Source organism: Ictalurus punctatus, chromosome 22 (genome assembly GCF_001660625.3).
Source record: "Ictalurus punctatus breed USDA103 chromosome 22, Coco_2.0, whole genome shotgun sequence".
Classification (NCBI taxonomy): Eukaryota; Metazoa; Chordata; class Actinopteri; order Siluriformes; family Ictaluridae; genus Ictalurus; species Ictalurus punctatus.
The window spans coordinates 14,515,489-14,539,211 of NC_030437.2; the positions used below are offsets into that span (position 1 = coordinate 14,515,489).

At 38.7% G+C, this 23,723-nt stretch overlaps 2 protein-coding genes across 3 annotated transcripts; both read left to right on the forward strand.

Moving 5' to 3' along the window:
* The first annotated feature begins 1,067 nt into the window (after nucleotides 1–1,067).
* Nucleotides 1,068–9,287, forward strand: fancg (FA complementation group G). 2 transcript variants are annotated; one of them, XM_017451998.3, is made up of 14 exons: nucleotides 1,068–1,279; nucleotides 1,508–1,592; nucleotides 2,791–2,916; nucleotides 3,010–3,188; nucleotides 4,758–4,899; nucleotides 5,572–5,702; nucleotides 6,120–6,266; nucleotides 6,623–6,783; nucleotides 6,894–6,957; nucleotides 7,038–7,363; nucleotides 7,461–7,501; nucleotides 8,133–8,294; nucleotides 8,607–8,721; nucleotides 8,861–9,287. In XM_017451998.3, exons 1-14 carry the CDS (start codon nucleotides 1,217–1,219, stop codon nucleotides 8,970–8,972), a joined length of 1,854 nt encoding a protein of 617 aa, XP_017307487.1. In that variant the 5' UTR covers nucleotides 1,068–1,216; the 3' UTR covers nucleotides 8,973–9,287. The 2 variants fall into 2 exon arrangements, with proteins under 2 accessions (XP_017307487.1, XP_017307486.1); XM_017451997.3 differs by having other exon boundaries at nucleotides 1,069–1,279; nucleotides 3,010–3,200.
* A 2,576-nt stretch (nucleotides 9,288–11,863) lies between these two features.
* Nucleotides 11,864–22,312, forward strand: vcp (valosin containing protein). The gene is made up of 17 exons (XM_017452265.3): nucleotides 11,864–11,971; nucleotides 13,964–14,075; nucleotides 15,593–15,765; nucleotides 15,925–16,067; nucleotides 16,213–16,343; nucleotides 17,614–17,745; nucleotides 17,826–17,928; nucleotides 18,019–18,152; nucleotides 18,346–18,481; nucleotides 19,013–19,125; nucleotides 19,611–19,775; nucleotides 19,945–20,067; nucleotides 20,175–20,387; nucleotides 20,619–20,927; nucleotides 21,068–21,223; nucleotides 21,325–21,479; nucleotides 21,705–22,312. Exons 1-17 carry the CDS (start codon nucleotides 11,955–11,957, stop codon nucleotides 21,808–21,810), a joined length of 2,421 nt encoding a protein of 806 aa, XP_017307754.1. The 5' UTR covers nucleotides 11,864–11,954; the 3' UTR covers nucleotides 21,811–22,312.
* The last annotated feature ends 1,411 nt before the right edge of the window (nucleotides 22,313–23,723 follow it).

Below are 23,723 nucleotides of genomic sequence, written 5' to 3' on the forward strand. Positions count from 1 at the left end.
TTCCCTGAAAACCCAGTTTCAGGTCACAGAAGCACAAATGCACTTCAGTAAAACTTGGATTGTATCCTCACTCCCTCACTTTGAGTAAGCTCTTTATCCTGGTCAGGGTTGTGGTGGATCCCAAGAACACTCGGTGTGAGGCAGGAATACACCCGGAATGGGACTCCAGTCCATCACAAATCACTATGCAAACACAAGTTTATTTAGTGTAGCTACCAGCCAGTTCACCTAATGGCACATTTTTGGAAAGTGGGAGAAAACCAATATGTGTGTGCATTTGCTGAAGTATTACATACTGCAGATGCTGAACTCTTTGGGAACATTGCTGATGTCTGCTTCAGCTCTTTGGGCAGACGTTCCAGGATCACATGAGCGATGCACATATGATGTGCCAGAGTGATGGTGGCAGAACCCTTATCAATATTGAATGCCTGAGGAGACTTACTGAGGTGAGAGAAAAGAAGAAATAAGGAAGGGAAAGTATTTTTAAAAAACAACAACAACAAAAAACCTTTAAAGACCCTCAATGTTTTTAAAGGGTTTGTATTGGGAAAAAAAAATCCCTACACGTATCTAAATTATTGAAAGTGTCTCTTGAAAATTGACCCTTCGTGTTTTTTGTTTGTTTGTTTTTTGTCTAGTTTTTAAATTTGTACATTTGATATAGCCTATTTATTTAGTATTTATGTATCTATTTAGTATTTAATTACTCATGGTCGATTTATTGTCTTTATTTTGCTACTATTATTATTATTTTATTATTTATGTTTATTGCTGCACAGTTTTCTCGTTATCATAAAGGGGAAAATAGTTAAGTGTTGTTGTTCATTAAAATTCAGAGTTATAGATAAAAAATTCACTTAATCAATTATTTGTAAATGTATTTTTCAAGTGAGCAAAAATGGAGGGCGTTTAGACCACCATACTCGATCGTACTCATAGTAATAGACTTTTAAACAGTATGCATTTTACGTTTCGATAAAAGTTCACACTGCAGTGTTTACATCGGTATGTTATAACCGCGTGACGAATTTGCGCATGCGTAGATCGGATTGCCTCGCGTCGTATCCCATTAACGCATGCGCAGTAGCTCAGGCAGAGGACGCCTACACAAGGAGTGGAGGGAAAGTTCAAATAGGGAGCTAAAAATGATTTCAGTCACTCTCGCATTTTAACATAACAGTCTAAGGTTGAATTATGTTAATTCTGCTAAGATATGCCTTCGAATCTGGTTGACAGATGGGCCGAGGAGAATAACAACGTCGCCAAAAAGTGGAAGGTATCATTAGCTCTTTCAGCTAACAGCACTGGGGTGGATGTCAAATTGTTCCTGACTCCCTACATCAGCGCACTACAGTGGTCATAAAACAATGGCTTCTCCACCCTATATAGTGCATATGTTGTCTATTAGGGAGTCATTTGGATTCCGCCGTTGAACATATACGTTTTGCTAGTTAAGAGCCTTAATTAATTTTATAAGGAGCTCTATTACATTGTTTTATTTCAGGATTATGAAACTCGCCGGAAGTCTCTTCAGGACATAAGGAAACACTGTTACACTGAGTGTCTGAAACTGCAGCAAAAAGTTCAAGGTGCGAGTTATTTTATGTTATTCTTTCAGTGTTGTGTAAGTGAAAATGGCCAACATGCTGTCTAGTAGTTCGATATACTATACTATACTATACTATACTATACTATACTACCAGGGGTATGTAAATTTAATATGGGGTGGCAAAGATTGTATTTACAGAATGTCTGACTTGTTTCCTGGTCAGTGCAGTGTTAATATAATGTTAACATAATAGTCACCTAATGACAATAAGCTGATAATAAATTGACAATGAGTCCATGCAATGATTTCCATTACAGAATCATGCCTGTTTTTAATGTAGTGCTTCCCGAGGGCAGAAGATCACGGGCATGCAATATTGATTTTCACCCTTGTCTACCCTGTAGATGATGGGATATTCATAGTCTCCGTTCGCAATATTGCATTGAGGAACATTATTCTGAAATTGTTCCACAAATTGTAGATGCAGTTTTTTGCAGATTGGTGAACCTTTGCTCATCTTTACGTCTGAAAGACTCTGCCTCTCTAAGATACTCTTTTTATACCCAATCATGTTACTGATCTGTTTGCAATTAACCTCCAGCTGTTTCTTTGTAGTAACACTTACTTTTCCAGCCTTTTGTTGCCCCGTCCCAACTTTTTTGAGACGGGTTGCGGCCATCAAATTCAAAATTAGCTTATTTTTTTCTTAAAATGGTACGTTTACTCAGTTTAAACATTTGATGTGTTTTCTATGTTCTATTGTGAATAACATATTTGTTTATGAGATTTGCATATCATTGCATTCTGTTTTTATTTACATTTATTTTCATTTTGCATTGCGTCCCAACTTTTTTGGATTTGGGTTGTAGATGGCTGCAATGGCAAACAACACACACTGATGCTCCTTCATCTTGTAGGATATGATGCATATATATATACCCTGGTGAATTGTAAATTCCATGTTTAATTTTAGCGGCAAGAAAACTCTTTTGTTTTTGTTTTTTTTCTTAAAAGTTAGTTGTACCACCCACTGATAAATGTTACTATGGCAATCAACCAGTAGTAGGAACACCTACTGGGACTTCATAGTACAGCAACTGACGACTTGCAGCGATAAAATTGCTGTATGTGTGAATGTACCTTTAGGCTGCCAAACCTTATTTCAAAGGTGGCAGCTGCCCTCTTTGCCACACTCCTGCACACTAACTACCCGACGTATTGTTTTGTTCCTCCAACAGGTGTTCCAGCCCAAATAGGACACCTTAAGCTTGAGATCACCGTTACATACAACACTTTGCTATTTTCACTGAGTTGTGGCACACCAAACGAGACAAAGGATTGCATCACCAATATCCTAATAAGAGGTAAAGACTCATATTTATTGTAGTAGGAGAATAATGTGTAAATGGGTATTATATTTCTGAATACTATGTTGTGTTCTCTCCTGTTGTTTTTAGCATTAGAGGCTGTGCGTAAACAGGTGCCCACTTATGATTTGGTTCCCTTATGGGAAGTTGTGCTGAAGACTTTCGGTGGTACGGTACATGAGGCGTGGATCCACAAACTTCTGCTGATTCAGTGGGCAGTCTGGCTCTCAGAATGCTACTATGAAGGAATCCTGCATTTGCTTCTGCAGGTTAATCACAGAGTATGTTATATGTTAAACGTAACCATCTTACAGCATTAGAGCAAGACAGAAAGACATTGTCATTCACATGGCAAATTAAGGACAGTGTTAAAAGTTCAGTGTTTAATAAGGTTGTATGCCCATTAGCCATTATAAAATATACATCTCTTTATTCATCTATAACATCTAGGATACTTCAGACAATAGCCTACAAATTGATTTATAACTTTATTGTCCATTTTTGAAAAATATGTGGCTGGATTTACATAGACCACTTACGTACACCAACGAACATGGGGCTCACTACACATGTTGATGACTCAATTTCCAGCGACATGAATACATACTTGCGTTGTAAAAAGTTACCACTGGCATTTATCAACAGGACCGATATATTTCTGACATTATATGTCCAATAGGTTTGTAAGCTTAAATGTGTTTCTGTCATGGTACTTCAAACAGGATCATAGGCTAGCTAGTGGATTTTTCAAAATCATTAAACACTTAAAAGTCGTTAGACTCAAACAAGCCGTCAAAACTCGCTACTGTAAGTAATCATTTCAGAGCTACAACAACGATAACAAGCTTCTTACATTTGTAGGCAAAGTTGGTTAAGAGTTTGGCCGCCATTTTTTTTCGCACTAAGAGGCTTCAGAATATATGTCGTCATTTCCAGTAAGGGAACATAGTGAGCATCCATGCTCCCTGGTTTTTCGTGGTGCATTGTGGGATATTTTAGGGCGTGATCATTCCAGTGCACTGGAAGTTTTTCCGACTGAGACAGCCCTTAAAATGACCGACTCGCTGGTCAGTGCCTTGACTACTGAACTAGGGAACTGATTGAGACGCACCCATAGAGACAAGATTCAGTAGACCGAACATAAAACATGAGACATAATAAACATAAAGGAGCTTCAATCTCTTATAAGGTGCAGTGAGCTATTAGGTGTAAATAAATACATTTTTTTAAAAATCTGACTTGACAATGCATCAAATCAACAGCTTGTGGAATAAAAGCATTTCTAAAAATATTCTTTAGCTATAGGTATCCTATATTGCATCCCAGAGGGAAGCTTGTCAAATTCATTGAAAAGGCAATGGGAAGGCTCTCTGAAGTCCTGCTGAGCTTTCCGTGTTTTAGAAACTACATTAATCTCCGATACTTGTCTCTGTGGTTTCTCTATCATTTTCTCTGCCATGTTAACAAACCTGGACAGTTGTTTTTTTTTTTTTTCTATTCTTTAGAGAGGAAAAATGTCTAGTGATCTAAATAGTAGGTGGACCTAATAGAATTACCAGTGAATGTAGCTGCATGGGGCTAAATTTGTCAAGAACCCTTAAATATCCTGCCACTGTGTTTCACACATGATGATTAGTTTACATTTCATCATTTTAAATTAGGGATAAAATGACAAAAATCCTGTCTCTGTCTAGTTATGTATGTATTAGACTGTATTTCTTATTATTGATTAGCTTTACCTAGAATCGAGATTTTTTAAAAATATATTGTAAGTTTAGTTGGGGTTTTTTTTTTTTTTTTTTTCTTCAATATTTTAACCATCTTGCTTCTTCATCCAGAAACCGAACACTCCATCAGGGGATCTGCTTGCAGAAACCCGAAACCTTAGCTTCTCTATCGAAGATGACACCTCTCTGCTCGATGCTTTAGCAACCAAGGACCTCAAAGAGCTTTTGCATGTGTGCACGTTTATTTCTAATGGTATGTTGATTAAGTAATGTGTGGCCATATGGAAAATCTGAGAAGATATTGTAATCTGTTCATATGGGCATATAATAATGTACAGTTGCAATTAAAATGATTCAACTCTCATTGCAAATCAGGTTTATTGTCAAAATGTCCAGACTTTCAGCTGTTTGCAATGAACAAATCAAACAAAAGCGATTTAAATAGATCAACACAACGAATGAAAGTGGTTTCTACAAATTCAACTGAAATGCAACTTATGATTTCTCCAGTTTCAAAATAATTCAACCCCTTCATGGCAAGCATCTTTAGTACTTAGTAGAGCACCCTTTTGCTGTTATGATCTGCTGCAAACGAGATGCGTAGCTTCTGGCAGCGTTGCTGAGGAATCTTAGCCCATTTCTCATGAGCAACGGCCTCCAGTTCAGTAATATTCTTGGGTTTGCGTGCTGTAACCGCCTTCTTCAAATCCCACTAGAGATTTTCTATAATTTTTCTAAGTTTGGTACTGGATAAATCATTGAAAATTGCATTTTTAGTTGAATTTGGGGAAACCACTTGAAGCATTCTTTGTGTTGAACTATTTCAATTGCTTTTGTTTCATTTGTTCATTGCAAACAGTTTAAAATAAACCTGACTGGCAATGGTGGTTGAATCATTTTGATTGCAACTGTGCATGTGCCTTAGGAGTGGAGCAGATGATGAAGGAGAAATGTACAGAAGCTCTCGTGACTTTGCAGGAAGCCAGCACTCAGCCCTCACCCAGAGCTCTCTTGGCTCATGTTCACATGCTCACAGGCTTTTGCTATTCCAAGCTGGTAAGAAGTTACTGCACTGCCAAATCTGCACATTTTTCTCCACACTCCTCTGTTATTTCTTTATGAATATTTTCTAAAAGTGTTTACAGTCTCCCCTGGAGGGATGTTCTCTAGTTTCTGATTACACCAGTGGGGGATTTTAGTTGGTGAATAAATGATACAGTACAGTGCTGATTAGTACATCAAAAAAAAGTGTTGTCTATGATTTATTTTAGCAAGCATTGTTGGTTAGCTGGTTAAGGATTTATGTCCGCCACAAATATCTGGTTACCATGACAACTAGACACTTCTTTTGAATTGTACTTTGACGATATAATTTTGTCGTGTCTATTCAGAATATTGTAATTATAAATGAACATCTTTGTTTTCCAGATTTTCATAGACTTGCTTAACATTGTGAAATATTGATGTTTTCAGGAACAGCCCCAGAGTGCCCTTCAGTGTTACAGAAAAGCCTTGGAAGTGGACTTTAATTGCCACAGGGCCCTTTATCAGAGCTCACTAGTATACAGACAGCTGGGTAACACTAATGCAGAAATAGAGGCCTTGCATCTCCTGCACTCTGTAAGTGTTCTTACTTCAGACAAATTACAGGGTGTCCCAAAAGTCTCCATACACAGGGGAATATGTTTGCCAGCACCACGTCGGTTGTGTCTTCGTCAGTGGACGTTCGTGGTATCAACACGTTCTTCTTATGTCAGAAGCATTCTTAAAGGCTATCTGGAAAAAAAAAATCATATAAACTAAGAAATTGTAATTTCCTTTATGTATGGAGACACCATATTATGTATTGGCGCACCCTGTATGATCCGTACAAGTGACTTATTTTGATTATTTTTGAATATATTCCTTGCTATATTTCCGAATTCAGTATAAAAATAAAATTGTGGTTTGTGTTTATTTATTTACGCTGTTTACAGGCTATAATGTTGCGTGCTGAGAGTGATCCATCAAGTACATCAGTGCCATTGATATCTCCCGATATACTGCTTGGTAGTAAACAAATCGACTTCATCTGCCAAATTCCATCTCCTCTTCATATATTACACACACTGGGGCATAGATGTGTGCTCAGTGATAGGCAAGTGCACTAACATTAAGACCAGAGAGTAGGAAGGAATCCTTCTTTAAATTTCCTAGAAATTAGTATTTTGTTTTTTTCAAATATGTATTTATAATTTTTTTCATCAGGACTTCAGAAGGAGCTGAATATTATCTCGACCTCTTGGCTTCTTTACAGTCAGACTCAAAACAGGTACGTTCATGATTTCATTTCTGATTTTCTGAATATGATACACTAGATGTGTAATGAGTTGTAAATCTGATACAATGCAGATGCCTGTGGATGACGGCTTCTCATTTCCAAGAATTCCAGTGATCTACCTTGAAGCGGCCTTTGCCCTGTTAAAAGCCAAACGGGTTTGGGATGCCCTTGCCGTTTGTGATGAAGTCATTGCTAAAACTGTTGACCTCATCCCAGAGAGACTGTCGATTACGCCATCCACAGCAGTTTCCAGAGAACTCATACCTCTGACGTTGGAAGTTGATGCTCCAGAGGAGAAGCTGGAGTGTGTGCTCTGGTCTGGAGCTGCGTACTTCCTCCAAGGGCAGGCGCATTTACAGCTGAAAGATACAAAAGAGGCGTTGAGCAATTTTACTAGGTAAAGTATATCTTCAAGCTGTTTGAATGGGATGAGTTTTCATGTCATTTATTTTGGTACTCTTACTCATGATGTGTTTTGTGTATTCACTTTGCAGAGCTATCAATCAGTTGGTGAAAGTGTGTATTAAACACAAAGGTGAGAGGCTTATTTCCTTCTCTTACAGTATGCCGTGAAATCTCGCTTTTTCTGAGTGCTCAGTAAATATTGATCTAAATCTCTTGTTTCTTGTAATGTGTATTCCATGTGTATAATATGTATATAAGATTTGTAATATGTGATTGGCAAATCTGTTTCCTGGGATTCATTCTTTTCTTTTTTCTCCCCCCCATGGAGCTATGGGAATTATGTTGTGATTAAAAAATCCAAAAATAAATCAAAATAATTTAGTATTTTGGCATCTTCAAAGTAGACACCCTTTTTGCCTAGAATTTCCAGAAATGTATTCTTGGCATTTTCTCAACCAATTTCTTGAGGAATCATGAAGATGCTTTTTAAACAGTATTAAAGTAGTTCCCACCAACACTGGACACTTATTGGCTGCTTTTCTGAATATTTCGCTCCAAGTCATTCATTTAAAAAATATATATTTTTGTAAATAAAATGTTAGCATTCTAATGAAAGAAATGAAAATGCTGGCACAGTTATATTTTTGTCTACAACACCGATTTCAAACATTTAACCATCATTAACTAAGATCATGAGAAACATTTCAGTCGAGTGTCCCCAAACTTTTGACAGGTAGTGTGTATATACATGTTTCTTGCAGTGAAAGATCCAGGAGCTGAGAGAGGAGCTGTTGCTCACACAGTGATGTTCCTAGAAGCTCTGAAAGGAAAAGTCCTTGCAGTTAGAGCTGTGTGTTTTGTAGAGAGAGGCCAGTTGAATGAGGCTTTAAGGGACTTTCAGCTCAGTCTTCAGGCCACGCCAGGTGAGCAAAAACGATTTCTTCCACCACTCTAACACCTGTCATTTCATTGATGTTACATTCGGTTTCATTTTGTGATAAGCAGGTTATGCAACATTACTGGCTATACATGAATCATCATCATTTTATTACGTTAAATATTCGTGGCTTATCATTCTCCTTTGTCCAATATAAAAGTGCAGATTTTTTTATTGAATAAACCTCATTTTTGATCTATCATTGATCTAAGTCAGCTATTCTGCTTTTGAATTACTGTACAGCATCACTAGGAATAATATTCTCAACCAAATTATGCCTTGGTTCTTATTTGACCAGGATGCAGGAACACTGAAATGTGGCTGGTAGAGATGATGTGGAGGCTGGAACGCAAGCAGGAGGCAGCAGCAATGTGGACACAAATCCTTAATTCCACGCAAACATCAACACCAGTGTAAGCTAATGAATCTGTCTTTTCTTTTGCACCTATATATTGTATGTACGTGTGAAATAATTAAACGCTGTTGGTAACTGGTTCTTTGTTGGTACTTTTGTGTTGGGCAATGCATTACTAACTTCTGATTGTTTTTCAGAGATCTGCCCTTGTATCTGCAAACATGGCATGAGGATCCTACGTCCTTTGACCTGAGCAACCTGAAGAGGAAAATGGAGGAATTTATACAGAATAGTTTTGTAACAGCATAGTCACATTGCATTATTCTAATCTAAACATTTAATTAATGACCTTATCATTCATCCTGATCATCCATCACACACACAGCTGAGCCACCAAGCAGCAATATTTTTGGTAGCTGGCAGGAAACTGGTGAACATAAATGTAATCTATGTGTATGTGGATGTGAAACCACAAACTGACTCGTGCTCAGGATCAGACCCTGGATTCGGGCACTACAAGGCATCAGCGCTATGTGCTGCACTGCCTGCTGCCCTTCTTTTTCTTGATATGTAGAATTATATAGAATGTATACCTAAGGAATAAACATTTTTCTGACAAGTTAATTTTTGTACATACAATTTTGAAATACATGCTTTTGGAGTTAGAATATAGGGCACATTGCATATTGTCATAAGGGTCTATATACTGGGTTACTAAGTGGATAGGAATTGAGATTTGGGTATCACCTGATACCAAGAACTCTTATCAGCATTGTATCAAAAATGACAAAAGTAGAATCTCTGCATGCCTTGTTCTCTGTTTAAAGATTATTTATTGTTACTGTTTATCGTATATACATACTTTTTATTACGAAATAACTTCAGTAGCAGGTGTAAGTTTGGTAAAGGGAGCCACTTAATATTCAGCTGTAGTTATTATTAAACTGAATGCACTTGCTAGTGAGTTATACATATACACATTGTGTCCAAAAGTATGTGGACACCTGTATGTGCATTTTGAATATCCCATTCCAGATTTAATCCCCCTTTACTGTTATTATATAACCTCTAGTATTTTGGGATGGCTTTCCACTAGATTTTGCAGTGTGGCTGTGGGGATTAGTGTTCTTTCAGCTACAGGAGCATTGGTGAGGTCAGGGTTCCGTGGTTGAGGTCAGGGTTCTGTGGAGGACACTCAAGTTCTTCCACTCCAACCTTCTCAAACCATGTCTTCATAGAGCTCACTTTGTGTACAGGGGCATTGTCATGCTGGAGCAGGTTTGGGCCTCTTAATTCCAGTGAAGGGAAACTATTGCAACAGTTTGGGTAAGAACCACATATGAGTGTGATGTTCAGGTGTCCACACATTTTTGGCTTTCTGTGAAGAAACGACATGTACAAACGGACAGCTTCAAAAAGTTCAACCGCAATATTTTTATTTTATTTGTATGAGTGATGGAGAGCTAAAGACAACGAATTAGCTCAAATTTTCGTGCTAGGTCCTTTGTGTTACAGCGGTGCTGATGTTGACATCTTTAAAACCCTGACCTGAAGCTGTCAGCCTTACATTAAAATTGTTACTCTAGCTTACTCTTGACTTGACCCAGTGATTGCTCAGCGCTGTAATCGGCACCCTCTGCTTGGCTGATTTTCCCACTTGACCCTTACGCTCGTGTCTCTGATTGGTTCATCAATCGGTGGGTGTGCAAATTACTTTCCATAGATGATGTTAGCAAGCTAAGCTGACGTTTTGAAATTCAGTGCCTAGGTAAACTGGCATAAAGTTGGTTCGACGTTGGACCTTCAATATTCGCAAATATGTGGAAATTAAGGGACCGTGTCTAAAGTTACATACAACATTATTATACATGTTTCTAACTTCAGTAGCATTTGAAGGGAAATGACTTACAGTCACACATCCATCCATCTTCAGGGTCATGGGGAAACCTGGAGCCTAACCCAGGGAGCATGGGGCAGAAGGCAGGGTACATCCTGGACAGGGTGCCGATCCATCGCAGGACACAATCACATACACATTCACACACTACAGACACTTTGGACATGCCAATCAGCCTATCATGCATGTCTTTGGACTGGGGGAGGAAACCGGGCACGGGGAGAATCGAACCCCCAACCCTGGAGGTGTCAGGCGAACGTGCTAACCACTAAGCCACCGTGTTCCCCTACAGTCACACAATGTTCATCTGTAAAATGTTCATCTAGGTGTCAGTTATAATGCACACCTCTTAGATTTTTGATATTTAACAAAAATAAGCTATTAAATCATATGTAAATATTGCCATGTATTTCACTACCGAATGAGCTCATACACAAACTAGCCACAACCAACTGTAACGTGTTCATCTAGGTGTCAGGTATGTTTTGATATTTATTAAAATAAGCTATTAAATCATATGTAAATTAGATATTTGTTTCACTGGAGAATGGGCCCATACGCAAAATATGCCATTATTTAAAGCTCAATAGCATTTGAAGGGGATGACTTTCTGTCACACAACCAACTGTAAAGTTCATCTAGGTGTCAGGTAGGACACACACCTTGTAGATTTTTTATATTTATGAAAATAAGCTATTAAATACCGAACATCCGATATTTAAAATATCAATAAAATAAAAACGTTCCATATAAAATATCGACCGTCCAACATTATTCCAGACTGGAATAAAGTTGGTTTGACGTCGGACGTTCGATATTCACAGATATGCTGAAATTAAGGGACCGTCTCTAAAGTTACATACGACATTGTTAAACACGTTTATAAGTGCAATAAAATTACAATAGCATACATGGCAATATTTACATATGATTTAATAGTTTATTTAGTTAAATATCATAAATCTAAAAGGTGTGCGTCATACCTGACACCTAGATGAACACTTTACAGTTGGTTGTGGCTAGTTTGTGTATGAGCTCATTCGGTAGTGAAATACATGGCAATATTTACATATGATTTAATAGCTTATTTTTGTTAAATATCAAAAATCTAAGAGGTGTGCATTATAACTGACACCTAGATGAACATTTTACAGTTGGTTGTGTGACTGTAAGTCATTCCCTTCAAATGCTATTGAAGTTAGAAACGTGTTTACCAATGTCGTATGTAACTTTAGAGACGGTCCCTTAATTTCCGCATATCCGTGAATATCGAACGTCCAACGTCAAACCAACTTTATTCCAGTCAGAGGTGAAGTGCTGTCCGGCCGGTTGGAAGTTAACGCTTTAAGAAAGCTACTTTTTCTACATATTATTTATAGCGGCTTACGTGGAGGATGGCTTCGGGTGGAGAGTAAGTAAAACGAACAGTGTGTTACTGTGTGTATATTTAACTGTTATTTAGCAAGTTCGTTAGCAACCGTCGCAGTTTAGCCTCTAGCCCAGGGCTAGCTAGCGGAGCTGGTGATGGCGAGGACTGATCAGTTAAAACAGCCAGCTCATCTAAAAATAATGCGGCATGTAATATAGCTTTATATGTAGGTAATAAAATGTTTTCACTTTTCATACTTGCGACCCTGCGTTCTTTTGCAAACCTAGCTTGCTAGCTCTGGGCCGTTAACGTGCTAGCTTGATTAGCTTTTTTTTAAGCTAACCGACCATACTGAGTCATTCTCTGGGTAAGGCTTCGGCCTACCGGCATTAAGCATGTTTGTCAACCGAGAAGTCATTGTTTAACTGTCTCTCAAAATGTGCGAACAACAGAACATACATTTATATTACATCTGATAAATATATTTTTACATACACCAACCAGCTGTGTTTTTGTACGTTCACTAGCTCTCTCGCGTTAACCCCGCTTGTGGTGTTTTAATTCAACAAACAAACCGGTCGCTAATTTGACCAGATCCGTATTAAAAGCGTCAAGTTTATTGCACTAAATTATTCTGTTCGCCAAAACAGTTTAACCGGCTCCATTTTCTAAACCTGGCTGTTTTTCTACCTCAACGTGGGTATTGTTAGCTGCTGTAGCTCGCGTTAGGTTCAAGTAGAAGCATTTGCTGTGTCATTCGGACAGCGGACATGGCTAGTGTGCTAATGTAGCTCGTAGATGGAAAATAGCTCATAATAATAGTTCAGTATAGTTGGCCTTCTTGCAGTTGGATTTACACGTTCATGTCGCGTTAATATCACGTTATTTATTACTAATTCATGCGTTCTGAATAGGCTCGTTAACGCTATAGCTAATGCTAACACTTGCTAGCTGTTGACACTGTTGTTCACACAAGACGGCCTCGCTACCTCTAGGTCTGTTACTGAATTTCTATAGTTAATTAAGCCCGTGTGTGTAGTAGAGCACAGTCTAACGTGTTTTTTGCACGTGTTACAGATTTATTTATTAATTAGCCAGACCAATAACCAGTCTGTTGGTGATTATTGTGGTGATTAGCCGGTGTACTGGTTTGCTGCGCAATTCAGCCTGGTGTGTAGGGGACGGGCTACTTTACAAACGATTCGTGTGTCGTTCACTTACGAGCAGACTCTCAACTGTCACTCAGAAGAATCGACTCGCTTCGGGACTAGATAGCAGAAGCCGATCTCCTGAAGCTCTTTTTGTTTCCGGATGTGTTTTTTTTTTTTTTTTTTGGTCCAGTGTAATTTAATCAGTAATTACCTCAACAGATGAAGCTGTTGAGGTGTTACTGTGAATGGATAGATGTATGTTTTGAATTATTGCTGTGTAAATGAGACAGCATGAGGAACAAAGAGGATCATATTGCCACATGTTAATGGATGTTACTTTTTTAAATGAAGTACAGACAGAGCTGAAAGCAGTTACAGTGGTGATATTTAATTAATTACATCGTATGGAAAGAAATATGACCAAAGAACATCAGCAATAATTAGGGAAAGAATAACAATCAGCTGTCAATGCCGAAAACTTTTTTTTTCCGGGGGAAGATGGTCGTAATTCGTTTGGAAATCGGTTTTAAATCGCTGAACCGAGTCAAAGAATCTGATTCACCGAAAAGATCCGGAGCTCGCGAGTAGAGACGTCTAGAGTCGAGCACGATCTAGATAAAACAGCTGTGCTTGTGCCACATGTGGATTTTACACAGCGGTTTTTGTTTTAAATGAAAAACCTAAGCTTGTGCATTTTAATGAATTGACGACTGAAAATTCAACAGCTTTTTTTGTTTGTTTAAATAGTCGTGACTTTCATTTTTTGTTTTAATGAAACAGGTTTAATGAAATACGTTTATATAATTGTATTTGTTTATTTATATAATTGTTTGTTGGCTAGTATGTGAGAAATATTGATTCTATTCCCTTTTGCACTCCACAGATCTAAAAATGATGATCTTTCTACTGCCATTTTAAAACAAAAGAACAGACCCAACAGGTTGATCGTTGATGAATCCATCAATGAAGATAACAGTGTGGTCTCGCTCTCTCAGGTATGCACTTAGTTTTCTGGCTTTAAGTATGAATGTTAGTCTTAAGATCTATAAGTGAGTGTGATCCAAAACGATGACACAATTTGCACTTAGAAGATGTATGCATTCAAAATTTACAGTCTTTCTCTACCACCAATACGGATCAGCGTTTTTGGTGACATCATTCTGCACTTCAGTTTCTCATCAAATTTTCTGTCCAATCAAATGCTCTCTAGAAGCTGACGCATCCCGTCCCCACCATTATAAATATCACCTTGCCAACGTTGCTGTTGAGCGAGAGAAATCATATCAGCAAGAGTGGGTCGTAAACGTGTCTTGCTGTCCGAACCTGCGCGTTTTTATAGCTAAGTTGGTTAAGAAGGAAATGGCTTGAGTTCATTCACTTTGAAGAAGGAGATATTTGTGCTAGCTCACGACTTTGTGACAGACATTTTTCCATGGTACTAATTGTCAAGTACAGCTTAGCCTGGGCTGTGGGGTAAGCTAAACGCTATTGGCTATTTAAAATGGAGAGGAGCCACTCGATGTCCCGCCCTGACTTCCTGTTTCAGTGGAAATTACGTCAACACATCTAATATTACTGTGCTTTTAAAGGCACTTCACGGGACTTTAACACCTATCTTAGGTGATCCAATCACAAGTGGACTGCGCTAAGTGCATGTGTGTCAGATGTTTCTTGGGGATGTACAGTGATCTGATCAGGGACTCGTATGGCAGCAAAACATTACTGCTAGTGCATCCTGATTCATCCAAAAACCTTTCCCCACTAAAACTGCTTCTTGTCCATTAAAAGGACAAATAAACCACAGGGATACAATCATTTTAATTCTTAGAATTAAAATATTTAGTGTTTAATTTGAGTATTAATTAATCTTTTTTTGGCACTTTATTTTATTTAATTGGCAGACAAAGCAAACATAAGCAGTAGTGCCACTTCACTAGTATGAAAACTATGAACAGGCAATATACCAATATCAATTTAACATAGTAGTTTGTTTTTTGCCCATGGTAATCTGTTGGCTTCGTGCAGAAATATTTGTTAAGCACCTCAACACCTAGTTAGGCAATCCCAAAATGGCTTTAAATTTCACTCAATAATATAAGCTCACTCAGTATGTTATGATATGATGATGTTGCAGAACCTGGGTTATATGCCCATTAGACACACCATTTAGGTTTCAGCCATGGAGCAAAAATGTATCATATATGAATGTAATGAAGTAAAGGCATTTTGCCTTTTATAAATTTATTTAAGCAAAAAAAAAGTGTGTGCGCATCTCCCCCATTAAATCCACACTTGCAAAAACGATTTAATCCAAAATTTGCTTAAATTACTACACATCTTTACAAACTAAAGGAGTGCTTAGTCATGAAATCTGATCAGTCACTGGAGACTGGATGAAAGCGCAGAACATAAACAGCAAGCTTTTTCCACTTGTGATCAGATCACCTTAGGTGGATGTTCATACCAAGTGTTAACTGGGCCTCTGATTTTTCATGTAATGTCACATTTGCAGGCCAAGATGGATGAGCTTCAGCTTTTCAGGGGGGACACTGTGCTGCTGAAGGGCAAGAAAAGGAGGGAGACGGTTTGCATCGTACTGTCTGACGATAGCTGCTCTGATGAGAAAGTGCGCATGAACAGGGTGGTGCGCAATAACCTCAGGGTTCGTCTCGGAGATGTCATCAGGTAACACTGTTGTCTATTAATAAGTAATCTTCAGTAAGTTTTAGGGTATTACAATACTACAGTTGAAAACCTTAATCCAGAGACTGAGATAGATGTGTAAAAATATCCTTTGTGCATAAACTCCCTAGGTTTAACATTTTTAACACCTTTACTCATTAGCATTCAGCCATGCCCAGATGTGAAGTATGGGAAACGCATCCATGTTCTGCCCATTGATGACACAGTGGAGGGAATCACTGGCAACTTATTTGAGGTGTACCTGAAGCCTTACTTCCTAGAGGCTTACCGGCCAATCCGTAAAGGTAAAAATTTATTTATTTATTTTTTATTTTTATTTTATGCATTTAAAGGAATGAATTTTGTTGCGTTCTCTTTACACACAATTGCATGTTTTGTAGTGGTGTAATTTTTGATGTTTCCCCTTTTTTTTTTATTATCCCCAAATAGGTGATATCTTCCTTGTAAGAGGAGGCATGCGTGCTGTTGAGTTCAAAGTGGTGGAGACTGATCCTAGCCCTTACTGTATAGTGGCTCCAGACACTGTCATTCACTGTGAAGGAGAACCTATTAAGCGTGAGGTAAGGGTAGTGTACAAGTTCAGGATCTACATCTCCACACCATATTAAAGCATAAATCCCCCCCCGAAAATTAGAGCTGTGTGTACTAGAACCTAGGCCCATGGTCTCTAGGAAAGATGCAGGGAACCCACATAACATTTTAGTAGTAGAGAGTTGTGAGAAGTGAAGAGTAAGAAAGAACCAAAGGCATTTGATAGGTTCTTGTTGTTCTTACCAGTAATGGATTGGCAGGTTGGTAAACATTGTGTAATATTACACAATTAACTTATTTTTTCTTTAAATTTTTATTTTTTACTTATTCTGTGACAACACTGGTCAGTTTCAGTTGTTGTATGGGCATTCTCATGCTTGAAGACTGCTGTAATGCTGACACTGCTATAATTTTTATACTGTACCCCAGGTATTTGACTGTCTAGAACATTTTGCATTGAATGGAAACAACAGATTATCTCTAATGGCATTGTACTCTGCAGGAACATCTTTTTTTCGGGGGGGGACTGTTGCTGTATGTTATCAGGGTATTAATACTATCCTAGATATCGTAGATCTGCGAGAACACATGAATTGTACTAAAAATATAAAGTAAGTAACAGTATTTTAACTGCAGTAGTCTGGGGCCAGCCAATCAAAATCTCTAACGAATACCCATCTTAAACACAAATTAGTGTTTGTTTTTTTGTTTTGTTTTTTCTTCACTATTTAACATCATAATTCAGAAAGCAGCCTTGAGGATGAAGGCTTTTGTTCCAAGCACCTCGTTATGCACCTACTACCAGATCATAAATCTTTGTAGTCAACGGATCAAAGGTTTGCGCACGAGCATTTATTTTTTTTATTTTCTTTTTTCTTTTCTTTTTTTTATTTTCTTTTACATTTTTAAAGCAGGCGAACAACGATTACAGGTGAACCCGGACAGTCAGTGTGTTTTTGAGGTCCATCTTTTCATGTCTGTTTTACTGCTACTTTACGAAGCAAGATAAAATCTTTATTGATCCCACACTGGGGAAATTCCCTGGGTGTAAAATAAAAATGTCAACCAAAAGCAAAACAAATCTGGCATCATTTTTCAAACCTTCTGGATTTCTCAGGCCTCCTCGTTGCTAAGACGCCATACTGCTAGGACCTGCTCCTTGTTGAGCGCTTTCTTTTTTGTAGGGTGTTGTGTATTGTAAGGTGTTGTCAGCAATAGTGGAATACGATCTTATGTATTTGAGCTGATATTTGTAAATGTAAGAGCAGCATTAAACACAAATGGGATGTGTGTCGACAGGACGAAGAAGAATCTCTGAATGAAGTCGGCTACGATGACATTGGAGGTGTGAGGAAGCAGCTGGCTCAGATCAAAGAAATGGTGGAGCTGCCGCTCAGGCACCCAGCACTCTTCAAGGCCATTGGCGTGAAAGTAAGGAATTGTGCATTGCAAGACACAGGTTCGATCTCGGATTCGAGCGATTTTCTTAACTAATTTATTCCATGATTCAGCCTCCCCGTGGTATTCTTCTGTACGGACCCCCCGGAACTGGAAAAACTCTGATTGCTCGCGCTGTCGCAAATGAAACTGGAGCATTCTTCTTCCTGATCAACGGTAATACGACCATCGGGAACATTGAATTCTAATTTAAAGGGGATTAATCTTTGTAGATATTGCAATGTCATTATGTTCTCACCTCCATAGGCCCTGAAATTATGAGTAAACTGGCTGGTGAGTCTGAGAGCAACCTGCGTAAAGCTTTTGAAGAAGCCGAGAAAAACGCTCCTGCCATCATCTTCATTGATGAACTGGATGCTATTGCACCTAAGAGAGAGAAGGTGAGAAACTGTGTAATGTTGGGAAATTATTGCCTTCACTGGTGACAAAATACATTCCTAGACTACTATTTGTCTTTTTCAGTGTCAAACGCTGAAAAAGGCTTTGAGTTTCAATGGAGGGCTGGGTTTTGTGGTCCTGTATTGAGCAGTGGGAGGTTTGTGGTGCAGAAATCTGATCCATCTGTCTCCTCAGACTCACGGTGAGGTAGAGAGGCGCATTGTGTCTCAGCTGCTCACCCTGATGGACGGACTGAAGCAGCGGGCTCACGTGATCGTCATGGCTGCCACCAACAGACCCAACAGCATTGACCCAGCTCTCAGGCGATTCGGTGAGCTCACTGGAAGACTTCTTAAAGATATTTTGTTCATCTTTTCATCAACTTGTGTGCCATCCAAATAATTTCTGCTTAATAGTGGTCTTATGGTGGTACCTTTTGCAATGATTGCCTACGATGTAATATTGTACATTATAACAGATGGGCTACAGGCAGTAATTTACAAAGATAAATGTTGGATGTGATTTGTTGATGGTTTTTAAAATTTATTGTGGTTTTTTGTTGATCTCAAGGCCTGGATATCTTCTATGAAAAGAGTCTAAAGGAAATGACTATCCTTTTAATCTGTAGACTGGTAAAGGAAGTTCTGAGTAACTTCATGAAATTCCCCTCATGCCTTTTGTGTATTTTTTTTTCTCTCTCTCTGTTCAAATTAATTGAGTGTGTTTTAAAGGAATGAAGATACATGTGACTAAAGTTAGAAGCCTGATGTGTTCCAATGATTTCAAGCTCGAATAGCCTTGTTTATTTAAAATACTACAATTTTATTAAAGGACGTCAATGATTTATTCTCTCCTCTTACAGGCCGCTTTGACAGAGAGGTGGACATTGGTATTCCTGATGCCACAGGAAGACTGGAAATCCTGCAGATCCACACTAAGAACATGAAGCTGGCTGATGATGTTGATCTGGAACAGGTTTGTGTCTTGTCCTGTCCGAGTGAATATATCGGGAAGCCATTTGCATTTACAGAGAATTCCATTTTTAATATGACTTTGATGCACAAAAATACCTTTTTAAAGGAGTTTATCTCTTTGTCATCTTCGTCATTTTTATGGTGAATGAAAATTGAGCTTGGTTGTTCCAAGCTATTTTTTTATTGTCAATTTGTATCTATTTTATTGTTTCTTTTTTTTTTTTTTTAAATGGGCAAACTGGGCAGCTTTGTTTGTCCACAACTTAAGTACATTTCTGTCTTTACACTTGTCTCAGTATCACTATTAGTAGAGATCTTGGCAGTCGGCTATGGACTTGTTAATCGTACACTTTTCATTTACTTGTGGTTGTATTTGTGTATAAACAGTTGAATCGTACCAAACACACCAGCCAGTTGTGTAACTTCTAGTTCGGTGTTATGAGTAATCGGTGATTTCACTGCTAATCGATGATGTGTGGTATTCAGGTTGCCAACGAGACCCATGGTCATGTGGGTGCTGATTTGGCTGCCCTGTGCTCAGAGGCTGCTCTGCAGGCCATCCGCAAGAAGATGGACCTCATTGACCTGGAGGATGAGACGATTGACGCAGAGGTCATGAACTCCCTGGCTGTCACTATGGATGACTTCAGGGTATGAACACACCCCCTTTTTTTTTTTCTTTTTCTTTTTTTTCCCTTCTTTTTTTGCACAATTGTGTACTGTAATCTGTACTATGATCAAGAAATGATCTATCCATTTAAAAAATGTGTTAAATAATATATATGTACACTCAAATTAAGTATTTGGTATTGCTTTTCAGTGGGCCCTGAGCCAGAGCAACCCATCGGCTCTGCGCGAGACTGTTGTGGAAGTGCCCAACATCAGCTGGGAGGACATTGGTGGACTGGATGATGTCAAGAGAGAACTGCAGGAACTGGTGCAGGTAATCCAGTTTACCTCCAGTTTGTATCAAACTCCATACATGTTCTTGGGACTCAAGACTAATAACTTTTTTGTCTGGGAGTGTAATGTTTCTCTTATTCCTTTCAGTACCCAGTGGAGCATCCAGACAAATTCCTGAAGTTTGGTATGACTCCATCCAAGGGTGTGTTGTTCTATGGTCCGCCAGGTTGTGGTAAAACCCTCTTGGCCAAGGCCATTGCCAATGAGTGCCAGGCCAACTTCATTTCCATCAAAGGCCCTGAACTGCTAACCATGTGGTTTGGAGAGTCTGAGGCTAATGTTCGTGAGATCTTTGATAAGGTGAGAGAAACTTAAAAAGCATCTATAGTGTGAAGGTGTGTAGTAAAGCTGTAAAGCCTACTCAAAATTATTCTAGCTCATAAGTGTGTTAACTTGTGCATTAATTTAAGACTAGCACTGCATCCTAGTACATTTATTAAAATAAAGTTTACCTCGATTCCTTTATCCTTAGTGACTCGTGGAGTGATTTTTAGCGTGTATAAAATATATCCTATATTATGTCTTCTGCAGGCTCGTCAAGCTGCCCCATGCGTGCTCTTCTTTGATGAGCTGGACTCCATTGCTAAAGCCCGTGGTGGAAGCGCAGGTGACGGCGGTGGAGCAGCCGACCGCGTCATAAACCAGATCCTGACTGAGATGGACGGCATGTCCAGCAAGAAGAACGTCTTCATCATTGGCGCCACCAACAGACCGGATATAATTGACCCTGCCATCCTCAGGCCTGGCCGTCTGGACCAGCTTATCTACATCCCTCTGCCCGATGAGAAATCTCGCATGGCCATTCTTAAAGCTAACCTCAGGAAGTCTCCAATCGCCAAGGTTCATAAAATTACCATTATTCAGGGCTTTATTCATCATGCATGGTTTAAATGATACCAAAGATTAAAATATGTTGTGCTGAAGCATGGTTGTGAGTCTTCAAGTATATTTTTGTAACATTTTACATTGTCTCACTCCAGGATGTAGACCTGGACTTCCTGGCCAAGATGACCAATGGCTTCTCTGGTGCTGACTTGACAGAGGTTTGCCAGCGAGCCTGCAAACTGGCTATTCGTGAGTCCATCGAGAACGAGATCAGGAGGGAACGTGAGAGGCAGACGAACCCATCAGCCATGGTAGGTTATGTTTTCTGTTTTTTTATATATTGTGATTAATTCTGTGATCTTTTTGGGCTTTTAGCAGTTATGCACATTCTTCTGCCTTTGTTTCTATTCAGGAAGTGGAGGAGGATGACCCAGTGCCCGAGATCAGGAAGGACCACTTCGAGGAGGCCATGCGTTTCGCCCGTCGCTCTGTCAGTGACAACGACATCCGCAAATACGAGATGTTTGCACAGACCCTGCAGCAAAGCAGAGGCTTTGGCAGTTTCAGGTAAAACCCTTTCCTAGACCGGACTGGTCACTGCATTGGAGAAAGTCCTTCAATTCATAGCAGGAGTCATAAGTCAAGAAAGTAATTAGTATAGGAACAAGCAATAAAGTGTAGTGCTTTTTAATTCTTGCTTTGAAATATTCAACTGCAGTCTGATTAATATGGCGCTCTTCTAGTTAATTAGCAGTTTCAGTAGATTAATGACCACGTTTCATCCTCGTTTAGATTCCCTTCCAGTAATCAGGGAGGAGGTGGACCAAGCCAAGGTTCCGCAGGTGGCACTGGAGGGAATGTCTTCAATGAGGACAACGACGATGACCTTTACGGATAATTCGAATAAATGTGACCACATGGCTGATCTCTTCGGTACAGGCCACCATGTACAAAAAAATGAAACCTGAAAAATTCTACATTTTTAGGACTCTGTGCTTCTTTGATGTTTTTTCCTTTTTTTTATATATATATTATCCTCCTCCTCTTCCCTCCTCTCCCTGTTGGAAAAAAAAATCATGTAGCTGCTTGTATTTTGCTCTGGTTTGTGAAAGGATTATTACTGCAGAACCTTGATCCTGACGTATTGTTGGTGGGGGCCTGTTGAAACGAATAAATACATCTGGTAGAACTGCTTCGTTCATTTCGTTCTTAATTTCAAACTTTACAAGCAGCTTTAGCAACAGGATTTAATGCTATCCTGTTGAAAGATTACAAAATGGGTGGGGGGGAAAGTAATTGCTAATTTTTTTTTTTTTTTTTTATGAATGTAGCATATGTATTACAAGTTTGAAAATGTTAAAAAAAAAATAATAATAATAAAGTTCACAAAATGGCCCCAATGTCAAATGTGTAGAGTATGTGTATATTGTATTCTACCACAACTTAAACATTGTATTTTTAATTTGTTTAAATGGTTATTAATGATAAAATCCTGAGGGCTGAATTACAACTCAGTGATCCAAAGGTGATTTTAGTCCATCATATTTTCCCATCCTTGATCTCCCACCCAAGATCCTCAAGCATGATCATAGTTAATGAAACTTTTTCTATGCCATCGCTAATTTATGTTTAAAACAGACAAGTTCAGCCGAGAGTGTAAATTTAAAAAAAAAAAAAAAAAAAAAAAAAAGTAGCCAATTGAATAAATTTGTAGCAGTGGAATGTATGATCTCTCATGCTTCGTAATGCATGTTAGTATATGTATGTACAATACAAGTTCATTCTGTGCATGTTTTAAAATAGATTTACTTGTGGCCACTAGGAATTGGAGAGGGCTATTCCTAGGAAATTTGGAGAGGGACCTAAAACAAGCCACTCTGTTCAAATTATGTGGCAGGATTGCTGTTAATTATTTAAGTGCTTCCTGTTTTAGCATAATAAATGAGACTAGTGCATGCCAGTTAAACCAGGTGAACACACTCTTTGTGCTGAGGTCATCATTCATCTGCTTTTTGTCGGTAAGGTGGAGTTCAATTTTATGTCCTACATCGTGTGTATTATTTAGGTGGTAGTTTTACACACTCATCCTGTCTTAAAGGATTATGCAGTCCTCTGTGTAGACGTGTGTGTTTCATGGTGGGCCAGGAAAATCAATATTCCTCAACGGGTTGAATGACAAAATGTACCTGATGTGAACGAAACCTGCCTGCAGGGGGCGCTCAGCTGCACCGGAACAATTACTACAACCACAATTCCGAAAAGGTTAGGACAGTATGGAAAATGCAAAAAGTCATTTGAAAATTCAATTCACCCTGTACTATATTGAAAACACATTATTAGCACATTATTTGATGTTTTATTTTGTGAGTTTAATTTATTTTTAAAAATATACACTCATATACAGTCAAATCTGATGATTGTAACACACTCCAAAAAATTGAGAGGGTCGACTGTTTACCAGTGTGTAACATCAGCTTTTCTTTTTATAATATTTATTAAGCATTTGGGTGCTGAGTTAACACACCAGTTGGTTAAGTTTAGCAAGCGGAACCTTCCCCCATTCATCCATTATGCATTTCTTTAGCTGTGCAACTGTACAGCGTCTTCATTGCATTATATTCCGCTTCATAATGCTCCACACATTCTCAATTAGAGACAGGTCAGGACTGCAGCAGGCCATGCTAGCACCCGCACTCTGCTTACACAACCATGCGCTTGTAATCCGGTCAGAATGTGGTTTGGCGTTGTCCTGCTCTGGATGGCAGCATATGTTGCTCCAAAATGTGTACATATCTTTCTGCATAAATGATG